The sequence below is a fragment of the Phacochoerus africanus genome, chromosome 6 (assembly GCF_016906955.1).
Source record: "Phacochoerus africanus isolate WHEZ1 chromosome 6, ROS_Pafr_v1, whole genome shotgun sequence".
NCBI lineage: Eukaryota > Metazoa > Chordata > Mammalia > Artiodactyla > Suidae > Phacochoerus > Phacochoerus africanus.
Genome location: NC_062549.1, coordinates 8,387,967 through 8,399,399, shown reverse-complemented (window position 1 = coordinate 8,399,399; position 11,433 = coordinate 8,387,967). Strand labels below are relative to the sequence as shown.

The 11,433-nt window shown below is 53.8% G+C and overlaps 1 protein-coding gene across 1 annotated transcript in view; it reads left to right on the top strand.

Moving 5' to 3' along the window:
- Positions 1-2,895: 2,895 nt before the first annotated feature.
- Positions 2,896-11,433, top strand: part of TG (thyroglobulin) — a 222,338-nt gene continuing 213,800 nt past the window's right edge. Inside the window, exons 1-5 of the mRNA XM_047783215.1 lie at positions 2,896-3,005; positions 3,953-4,061; positions 5,327-5,424; positions 6,626-6,829; positions 7,191-7,350. Coding sequence (XP_047639171.1) covers positions 2,939-3,005; positions 3,953-4,061; positions 5,327-5,424; positions 6,626-6,829; positions 7,191-7,350 — 638 coding nt within the window. The 5' untranslated portion in view covers positions 2,896-2,938. The remainder of the gene's footprint in view (positions 3,006-3,952; positions 4,062-5,326; positions 5,425-6,625; positions 6,830-7,190; positions 7,351-11,433) is intronic.

Sequence of the window (11,433 nt, the reverse complement as noted above, 5' to 3'; positions counted from 1 at the left end):
ATTTTCCTAGTTCTTGGTATGATGAGTGATTTTTGGTCAAAACCCATAGAGTTTGCGTGTTATGTTAAGAAAATCTATATCTCATTAAATCTTGTTTTAATAGAACTCTTTTAAAATTATAGTTGATTTACAAGGTTGTGTCAATTTCTGCTGTACAGCAGTGTGACCCAGTCATACACATATAAACATTCCCTTTCTTATATTATCTTCCATCATGGTCTATCCCAAGAGGCTGAATACAGTTTTCTGTGCCGTATGCAGGACCTCACTACTTATCCATTCTAAATGGAATAGTTTGCTTCTATGCTTTTGTAGAAATCTTGATACACTGGGGTAGAAGAAAAGGGACCCAACCTCATTCCTGCCAGTGGGGACAGACATCCAAGCTCTTGCCCCACCTCCAGTGATACCGGACAGGGGGTATCAGGTGGTTGGGGTGGGAGTTTAGACTTCTCCAATAGGCTGGGAGAGTCAGCATCCGTATCACTGCTGGTTGGGGGCAGAAGTTTGGGCTGCTCACGTGGTCTCCACTGACCCTGCAGAGAGACGGGGTCATTACAGCCCAGCTGGGGTAAAAATTCTGGCTTCTGGCTTCTGGCTTCTCACATGGCCTTTCAGTCAGCACCCTGACTCCCTAGGAAGAGACTCCTTAGCTTGGCAAGGGGGGAAATCCAGGTTCCCCAGCTGGCTTTTGCTAACATGGGTGGGGTAGGGGGCAGCCACAGGGGTTTTTTTGTTTTGTTTTTTCTGTGAGGTTTGCTGGAATAGAGCAGTTATTGTCTAAAAGTTTTCTCTTGGGCCAGGCCACCCTTTCCTGGACCTCTGGCTTGAGACACTTTTCTTGGGGCTCTTTCTGGGGTCTACGCTCCTTGGCATTTCCAGTTGCGGCGTCTCCAACCTCCAACCTGAGGCAAAACACATTCAGGAAACTTACTGCCATATTGTTCCTCTGGAGACAGCTGGCTGTCTCCTTCTATCTATCTTTGAGTGTCTTCTTCTGTTCATGTGATAACACCAGGGGTTCTAGACCTACTTGGTAGGAAGAACAGGGGAAACTGTGTCTATTCCATCTTCTGGAAGCAAAAGTCAAGTTCCAGGAAGTGTGATGATTGCTCTGGTAACCCGAGAGAAAGAGAAACGAGGCTTCGAGTCACTGGACATGTGCTGTCCAAGGCAGTGGCAGGGGATCCCATGACACGGTGGCCAGTGGGGTGAGAGGAGAGAGGGCTGGTGAGCAGTCCTCTGCCATGGCCCCAGCAGATCTATGTCAGAAGCAGTGACATCTGATGTTTGTTTTAAAGCAGTTTCCTCCTCTGTATCCCGCTTTCTCTCCATTTCCCCCCATCTCCAGTCGGTGATGATTAGCCAGAGCGCGCTGGTCCTCCGGAGGGAAGGGATGAAGGGGAGGGTGATGTGTCTGTACTAGGATCCAGGAGGCAGGGCGAGGTGACAGGGCCAGTGGTCAAGAGCCTGCAGAGCGATGGATGGAGGCCTGAGCCTGGACCAGTCCAGGGCACTGCCACCTAGAGTCACCGCGAAAGCTTGACTTTCTTCCCTGCTCAGGGGTGACGAGGTGAGAGCAGCAGGGAGCTGAGTCATTATGAGACTGAGGTTTTCACGGTGGGGTGGGCGGCGGCGCCTTGGCGGGCTTGGCTGTAGGCTCACTGCTCTGTCGCTTGGGTGGAGAGAAGCACCTCTCCTCTGGGTACTCTTTGTGCTGACTCTGCAGGGAGTCGGGGCTGTTCTGGCTCACTGACTCCACTCTGATGCTTCCCAGGGGCCAGGCCAGCGAGAGTGACTCAGCACACGGGCCCACCTGTACCTGTGCGAGCTCCGGGCCTGCGCTTCGGGGGTGGTGGGGAGCGTGGGGAGTGGGGTTCCTGGGAAACCTCTGACCTTGGTTCCAAAAATGTATGAAACTCATCTGCTTTAGAACATCCGGACCTGGAGAGATGACAGGCTGCACAGTGTGTATTATTTTTACTATTACAGGGTCTCCAGAGCACGGGGTGTAACGTGGCCTGGGGCTTAGGGTGGCGGGGGCTGGGCGATGGGGCGTTCTCCCCTACTTTTCCAGTAAGGCCAGCACATCTGCTCAGATCATCTCTGCCCAAAATCTACGTCTCATTGTTGGTGACCTCCCTCACGCCCCATGGCCCGGGGGTCCCCAGGACCTGACTGTGCTGCCTTCCGAACCCCATGGATGGTCTCCCTCCCGCACCCTTTCACCTGGAGAAGCACCTTGAAAAAACGCACTGCTGGACAGGTGTCGTGCGGAAGACACGCTTCCTGCTCCCTTTCGCTTGGCGACGTCCTCGTCCTGGGAGGAGGGGAAGGAGGCTCAATATGCACGAGTGTGTGTGTGGGTATTGGCGTCCTCACCCACATGCTTACATTCGGATTAATAGCTCTGCCGGGTTTTTGTTGGTTTGTTTGTTTCCACCATTTCTCATGGCCTAGAATAATGTCTGCTCCTGTTGGGCTCTAAACAAATACTGTTGGGAAGAAGGCTGCAAAAAGGAAAGGGGCAGGGGGGAAGGGGGAAGGGGGAGAAGGCAGGAAGGCAGGGAGATGGGAGGGAGGGGAAGAAGGAGGAGGGATTACGTTTTCTTCTCCAGGGACCTGAGCTTGTCGCCCACAAAGCCACGGAGCTTGGGCCTTTGCCCCTAAAGATGAATTTCGAAGCCCTGCCCCCAGCTCCACTGCCCCGCAGCCTCCACAAGTTCTCGTCCCTCACTGACCACTTGAGTGTCCTCAGGGGACGCAGACGCAGGTGGAGGGCCTCCTTGTGACCCGCAGAGAAAACAGGGCGGGCTCTGCTTCACTGACTGCCTGCGGACGGGGACAGGCGCCCACAGCAGCTCTATAAAGGCTCCCTGGCCAGAGCCCTAGAGCGGGCAGCGGCTCCTAACCCTTCATCCTGGAAGGGCCCAGAAAAATGGCCCTGGCCCTGTGGGTCTTTGCTCTGCTGGGCTCAGCCTGCTTGGTGTCAGCCAACATCTTTGGTGAGTTCTGTTCTGACCCTGAGGCCCTGGGGCAGTGGCTCTGGAGGGAGCTCCCAGGCCAGAGCTCCATGGCCTCGGAACACTGGTGATTTCATTTCATCCTCTCAACGTCCCAAGGTCATTTATTTGCGCTTTCCTTTTCAGATGAAGAGACCGAGGGTCTGAGAGGCAGACCAAATGGTCTGAGGTCACAGAGTCAGTCAGTGGTGGACAAGAGATGGGAAACCAGATCTTCCCCCCAGCCCCACCCTGTTTGCCATCTTGGGCACTGACACTGGTGTTCTTTGTTCTCTTAGCGATCTCAAGTCCTAGGTCATCCATTGAGGGTCTGAGAAATAGTCAACAGGTATGAAAAACACCAGCCTACCTGTGGCATGAGATAGACCTGAGTCCGAGCTGCAGCTCAGCCACTTAACGGGTGACTCTGAACAAGTCTCAGCTTGTTTCCTCACTGGGAAAGTAGGCAGTTGCCATCACGATTTCTGAGTAAGCTTCTGCATGATACATGTGTTCTTAGTGGAAGATAAGACGGGTAGGACTTATTCATTAATTTGTACCCCCATGCTGTGCCAGAGAGGTGCCCTGTCTGCGGCAAGTGCTGCGATAAAATCAAGAACAGCTCCGTTATGGTGTTCTGACCTGACCCAAGCACGCCCAGTCCAAGGGTCTATTCTGCATCCTTCTCTTGCCAGCTGTGTGGCCTTGAACAGGTTACTTGCACTGCCCAAGTCTCAGTGCCACCTGAGTAGGATGGAGCTCTATGCTCCCAGGTGATGCTGGGAGTTAATGTCCTAATAGAAGTGTGAGTAGCTGCAAAGTGGCAAGTGAGAGCAACCTTGTTGTTGATGCTGGTGCTAGAAATAAAAGCCGGAAGTGCCTTTAGGGAGCATCTCTGCTATGGAACCCGGACCCACGGCTCCTCCCTCATGAGTGGCTTCCCTTCGCAGAATACCAGGTGGACGCCCAGCCTCTCCGCCCGTGTGAGCTGCAGAGGGAAAGGGCCTTTCTGAAGCGAGCAGATTACGTTCCCCAGTGCGCAGAGGATGGCAGCTTCCAGTAAGGCTCCCGTCAGTCGTGGGGACTCGGGCCCCAGACGCCCTAAAGCACAGGCATCCCTGTTCCCTGTCCACCCTCTGCCCTTGACTCTCCTCCTTGAACGAGGGGTGTGGCCACTGTCATCGGGAGGGAGGGCGCCTGCCCCTCAGTTCCCCAGACTAATCCACCCTCAATAGCCTGACCAAGCCTGTCCTGATCCCTGCTTCATTCCAGCCAGAACCAAAGACTCCCTTCCTTTCTTGTCAACCTCTTACCGTAATTGCTTTAACAGGAGGTGTGCCTTGGGGGGAGGGTTTCAAACAATTTACGCTTGGGTGTCTCCTCTCCTTCTGCATCCTCTTGAGAAGTCAGAGGTGGAAGAAGCAGAGGACGCCCGGCTTTCATGTCAGTGGCTGCCGCAGGCCCTGCTGGGTGCAGCTCTGTCCCCACTGGGCTCCTCTGGGAAAGGGGTTTATCAGGCACCCTAAGGCGGTCGGGACTCTCCCTGCAGAGCGCAGTGATCATTGTGGAACACTCAGGAACCCTGAGTGCACGCGTGCAGGACCACATTCCTGGTGCCGTTCTAGCCATGCTGAACTCGGGGAAGCCCGCCTCTAGAACTGTGTGCTGGGAAACATCTGTGCCACATCCCCGCCCCCTCTGTTGTGTTCACACCCTTTGTGTGCCCAGCACAACTCCTACCGACTCCTGAGAGTGCCAAGGCCAGTCCCCACTTGGAGCCCTGGGAATTCTGAGGCTCATTCACCTTTGCCGCCTTAGTTATGTGGCCGTCCCCACGTCTCTTTCCCAGCCGCGTGCGGGTCCAAGCCAGCCCTGCTCCTCCTCAGGAGGTTTTGCACACGATGTTCTCTCTGCCTGGACCCCCTTTTACCCTGGATGCGCCTGGTGTAACATCCAGGCACCCCTCCACCTCAGTTTAGCCATCACTCCCCCTGGGCGCATACCGAGCGCTTCCTGAGTGACCATCACCGAGGCCACTCTCTTCTTGCTCCTGGTCCACCTAAGGACCGCCTCTACCCCCTGCGGCCTCCATGTGGCAGCAGTGTGGACACCAGGGTGGGCATTTGGGGAATGAATGGCCAAGGCGGGGCTGTCCCAGGTTTTAGCGCTTTTCCCGTCTCCAGTCACCTGCCCCCTGATCCATGCCAATCTCCCCCCAATTTAAAGGAACCACAGCTTGAAGGGATGGGAGAGGAGGAGAAAGGCACCTCACTGTGTCTTCCAGAGCTGATAACGGTGTCCTTGTCGTGTGTCCCCTCCCTCAGGACCATCCAGTGCGAGAAGGATGGTGGCTCCTGCTGGTGTGTGGACGCTGACGGCAGGGAAGTGCCCGGCAGCCGGCAGCCAGGGCGGCCTGTGGCCTGTAAGTAGGAAGGGGGGACCCGCCGGGGACAAGGCACATCCTGGAGAGTGCGCTGGGCTTGGCTGTCACTGTCATGGACAAGTCCCCCTCTGCGCTGCTGGATCTTCCTTTTACAATCAGGCCCCATTTCCTACAGGGCTGCTGGGAAAAGAATGAGACAGTCAAGTCATTGCCATGGGACAGTCAAGTCCTCTGCGCCAGGCACCATGCCCCCACGAGCCAGGCGTGGTGCCTGGCACAGAGGAAGCGACAGCCAATAGACACCAAAGGGCTTTGAAGCCAGAAAGTGGCCGCATGCCCAGGAAGGCTTCTCTCACCTGGGGTGCTTCTAGAATTTGAGACAGGGATGAAACCTTTCTGGTCAAAATATTTTTATGATGAGTCATCAAAGAGGCCCAGCCCCCATCTAAAGTGTGGCATAGTTTAGCCTAAAACAAAGGTCAGTTTAAGCTGGTCACCTTAAAATGGTGAAATCGAGCCTAGGACCAGTTATCCTTTAATGGAGCAAAGCTCTGGTTTGGGTGCTGGTTTGGGGGGCCAGCACACTGGCTTGAGGAGCAGGCTGGCCCCCGACACTGCAGCTGAGTGACCTCTGCCAGGTCTCACAGCCTCATGGAGATACAGTTACTTGTCTGTAACACGAATGTGGAATCTGCCATAGGACCAGCTGTGATGGTTGTGAGGATTTAAAGCACACATAAAACACCGGGCACACAGTAGGTATTCAACAGGAGTGGTAATCCTGAATGTCCCTAGTTCTCAAGTACCTGAAGAAGACAGGTGTATTTCAATTCTCTAGATGAGGCAGGTGGGGCACAGAGAGGTTAAGTGACTTCTCCGAGGTCACACAGCAAGTGTGTGGGGGGGATTCACATTCAGACAAGCTGTTAACAGCCAGCTTGTACTCCATTCACACCCATCTCTGTGGCACAGGGGCTGTGGGGTGTCCGCGGACCAATGGGGCAGGATGAGATCTGCCCCTCCCTGGCTCGGTCTGCACGATGCCAGAAGTCCTGGGATGTGGAGTCGGGCAATCAGAACGCTGGTCCTGAGGCTGTTGCCCACTCTGAGCATCCCTGGGCTCTGGGATGGACGGCCCTGCCTTCTCGCCTCTAGGGAGAGAGCTCGAGGCCCCTGGGCTAAGCCCCCTGCGTTGTCCCCGCCGCCCCCCCGGCTCTGACGCGGCTCTTTGCTGCCCCAGGTCTGTCGTTCTGCCAGCTGCAGAAGCAGCAGATCTTGCTGAGCAGCTACATCAACAGCACGGCCACATCCTACCTGCCGCAGTGTCAGGATTCGGGGGCCTACACGCCGGTGCAGTGCGACGTGCGGCAGGAGCAGTGCTGGTGTGTGGACGCCGAGGGCATGGAGGTGTACGGGACCCGGCGGCCGGGGAGACCCGAGCGATGTAAGTCCCGCCCGCCCGGCACCTGCCAGGACCAAGCCGGGACCCAAACCGAGGCGGGGCCCCCGGGGGGGGCCGGGGGGGAGGCAGAGGGCCTGGCGCTGGCACCGAGAAGGCAGGCGCCCGGGGAGGTGGTATTACCTCTAATAGTTCCGCGCCGTGAACAGCAATATTCCCCGGCGGAGGGTTAGACGCGTAGGCGGGACGTCGAGGGGCGTTTTCGGCCCCGGCTGGCTGAGGGTCACGTGTCTAGCACGTGACGGTCACGCGTGTCACGTGTGCAGCGCAGCTACCTGTGTCTAGACGGCAGACGCACGCACCTTCTCGTTTGGAAGAATTAAACGGTGTTCTTGGACATGTTTAGGTCCGGGGAGCTGTGAGATAAGAAACCGCCGTCTCCTCCACGGGGTGGGTGACAAGTCGCCGCCGCAGTGTTCTGCCGATGGCACCTTCCTGCCCGTCCAGTGCAAGTTCGTCAACACCACAGACATGATGTTTTTCGACCTGGTCCACAGCTACAACAGGTGAGCGCCACTGGCCCGGGCTGTGCCTTTGCCCTCTCCGCTGGGGCTGGATCCCGGGAGGTGTGTGTGACACACACACAGCCTTTGGGGACGGAGGGAGGCCTCACGCGCATTTGCTGCGACGGACAAATGACGGGCTACAGCATCTTCCACGAAGCAAGATGGCACTAGGAGCTCTTCAAATGAGAATTACTCGAACCCTCCGGCCCAGCAGCCCGCAGAGATCAAAACACCAGATTATGAAGTCCATGTACCAGGGATGTACGAGGGTGTCTACCGCATCTTTTTTCTCTTTGTTTTTAAATTATTATTTTTTGGCTGCACTTGTGGCATATGGAAGTTCCCAGGCCAGGGGTCAAATCGGAGCTATAGTTGCCAGCCTACACCACAGCCACAGCCATGCTGGTTCCAAGCCGTTCCTGCCGCCTACACTGCAGCCGGCGGCCACACTGGATCCTTTAACCCACTGAGCGAGGCCAGGGATCAAATCCGAATCCTCATGGATACTGGTCACGGTCTTAACCCACTGAGTCACAACGGAACTTCCTGTTTTTTATGGTAGCCAAAAACTGAGAACAGAATGACTTAGCACCCCAAGGTGGATGGCCGGATAAATACGTACCCACTGTAAATATTTATGCAGCCCTTAAACAGAAAGCATTAGGACTATATCAGTTTATGTGCAGAGGATTCTGCCGCATATTATGATAATGCGATATAAGAGATAAGGTGCAGATACTATAAGAGCGTTCAATTTTTAGAAAACAAACAGTTCCTTCTATGTGCCTATAGGATTATGCTGGTGTCCATAGAGGACTAGGTGAGCACAGAGAAAAGTATGAATAAGCACATACTGGGTGGCCGTCACACCCACCTTGAGGCTCAGGTTGCAGTGCAGATGGAGGAGTCGGGAGAAGGAAATCAGCAGAAAAGGAACAAAGATGGTTCTGTCATAAACATGGGCCATATTTATGCATTTTTGTAATGACGCATGTGAATGCATCTATAGTAAGTGTACAGATATAAATAACAAATATAAAAAGGGAGCTGCATTATAGACCTCAGCCTAAATAACAGGTTAGCTTCTCGTCCTTCAAGATGGCTGCTTTATTTCTGTAAAGGGCCACACAGACTTGAGCTATCATGGAAACAGCCTGAGTAAAAATAAAGAATGTGAGTCTGTGAGTACTCCTAAGAATTCTCTTGGAGGACCTGAGCCTCTCCATCACTGACTTGAAAAGGAACCAGTTTCTTGCCCCGAGAGAGGGGATTCCCAGGGGCTGTGCCAGGAGGGGACACAGAGGAGCTGCTGATAAACAGGCAGTGTCCCAGAGACAAGCCTTATCTGAGCTGCCTAGGATTTTAAAAACTGGAGGGGAGTTCCCGTCGTGGCTCGGTGGAAACGAATCTGACTAGGACCGCTGAGGTTGCAGGTTCGATCCCTGGCCTCGCTCAGTGGGTTAAGGATCCGGCTTTGTTGTGAGCTGTGGTGTAGGTCACAGATGCGGCTTGGATCCTGCATTGCTGTGGCTCTGGCGTAGGCTGGCGGCTACAGTTCTGATTCGACCCCTAGCCTGGGAACCTCCGTATGCCGCGGGTACAGCCCTAGAAAGACAAAAAAGACAAAACAAAACAAAAACTGGAGAACTTTAAGTTAAATCCTATGAAATTTCCATGCATATCAGTAAAAATACTTGAACATCAGCAGTTTCGTAGATTCAACCAAATACACAAAACTCTGAGTTCCTGATTCTGAAGGACAAGGGTGGGGCTGCATGCATTGTTCCAGGGCACCAAGGAGCTGGCCTGGGACTCTCCTTTGGGGACTGAGCGCACACCCTCGCTGCTCGGGGTCCCACCGGGTCCTGCTGCCACGCTGCTCCTGCTCCATCTGTTTGCATTGCCTGCCCGGCCTCAGAGCATTTGCCCTGTGACCCTCATCCTGACTCTGCCACTGCCGGCAGAGTGACCTGGTCACTTGCTTCCTTGAGCCTCAGTGTCTGTAAGCCCATCTGTAAGGACAACACCTGGCTCCTCAGGTCCTGGTGAACATCTGCTGAGCCCTTGTCCATGAAACCACCGTGAAAATCGTAGGTCATCAGTGTCTGCAGGCACCCTCATGCCTCACCAGCTTCAGCAAACCCCACCCCAGCCCCAGGCCTAGAGAATGGCTTCCCCGTGCACACGTAGCCATCTCCAAGCAGCCTTATTTACTGATGCTTCTTGATGCAAACCACTGTGTGCTCCGTTCAAGTTCAACTGAATGCTCACTATATACAGGGAAGAATTTGTGATCCTTTAATCCACTTGGATATTTACACAGACAGAGAATGATGATCTCTAGCAAACACCTGAAGAATCTGGAGCACAGAAGTTAAGGAAGCCACCCTAGGAAGCACAATTAGTGCATTCCAGAGCTGTCTGGCTCCTTTTACCATCCCACAAAAGCTCAGTTCACCTCTCCTCTTCAGCGCAGGCAGCGCAGAGCCTTGCATTCAGTAAGCCTAAGGCGTCAGAGAACCTCTTGCCGGCTTGAAGCACAATGCATAGCTCCTTCCACTAGAGGGCAGTCGAGTTAAAGGCAAAAGTTCAGGACTAAGCGTCCATTGTTGAAGAAGAAAAAAAAAACTTACCCCTGAAACGGGATCCTTTCTTTTATATAAGCAAGCATGTTTCTAAGTGAATTCTGATTTAGGAAGGTCATGGGAAGGGTCGGGTGGCTGGTTACTAGAAGCCCAGCCATATTCAGGTATTTTCTGATAAGCAGACCTGGGCAGTGCCAGCCCTGGGCAGTGCCAGCCCCAGAGACCCCACTGGGCAAAGTGTCAGGAGCCTTGGAGCCTATGCGCAGAGTCTAGACATAGCACTCATGGTTTCCAGATGAACAAAAAAAAATACCGATGGCCAGTTTTATTTGAATAAGCAGATAAGCAAAGAGTAATTTTTTTTTTAATATAAGTATGCCTTCAATATTGCTTCAGGAACTTTAGGCCTGAGTGGGGCTTGGGTATATCTTATTAACCGTCAGACTTGAAAGAGAATGGATTGGGGTCAGCGAAGAGCAGAGTGGGTGCTGGGGGGTGGCTGCAAGTTTGGAGGCTCCTGTACTTGGCCGGGTGAGAGGTGCTGTTGGCTTGGACTAGAGTTGGGCATGAGGGGGGACGAGGTGGCGGAATCGGAGAAATGCAGACCTAGTGGAATCCATAAAGCTAGGTGACAGCAGAGAGGTGGGCGGTGAGGGAGGGAAGCAGTTAAGGATGACGCCCAGGTCTGGTTCCCGGGTGGATGGTAGAGGATAAGTCCGGAGAGGAAGAGTTGCATGTGTGCTTCTGGAGTATTGAGTCTGGGAGATTTCTTTGGGAAGTTCAAATGGAGAAGTGGCAGAAGGCAGTTGACCTACTTCCGATGGGCCACAGGGAGGCGGCAAGCCTGTGGGCAGCTCATCGCCAACCTGCTGTGGGTTCTCCATGTGCTGGGCGGTGATGTACCCTTGAATTGGCTGGAGCATTTGTGCATTTGAAGTCTGTCCTTTTGCCTCTTGTAAAAGGCTGCTGCTGACTGTACCTATTTGGGCTGGTGACTGAAAAACCCCAAGTCCTGGTGGGGAGTGAGCTTGGCTAGTTCTGACCCTCCCCTGCCTTTCCCACTGCCCTTGCCTAGCCTCCAACTAGGGAAGCGTTGTGGCTAAGCCGGTGGCAGGTAAAGGTCTTAAGAGCTGATGCCGTTATCAAGACCTTAGTGATGGAGCCAAAATTCAGCCGACTGATTTCTTTTCTTTTTGTCTTTTTAGGGCTGCACCCGAGGCGTATAGAACTTCCCAGGCTAGGGGTTGAATCACAGCTGCAGCTGCCGGCCTACACCACAGCCACAGCAGTGCGGGATCTGAGCCAAGTCTTCAACCTACACCACAGCTCATGGCAACGCCGGATCCTTAACCCACTGATGGAGGCCGGGAATAGAACCCTCATCCTCATAGATACTAGTCAGATTCATTTCGGCTGAGCCACAATGGGAACTCCCCAATTTTCTTTCTTGAGGACACTTTCATTATCATCCTGAGGTTTTGCCTTTTATTCAACAAAA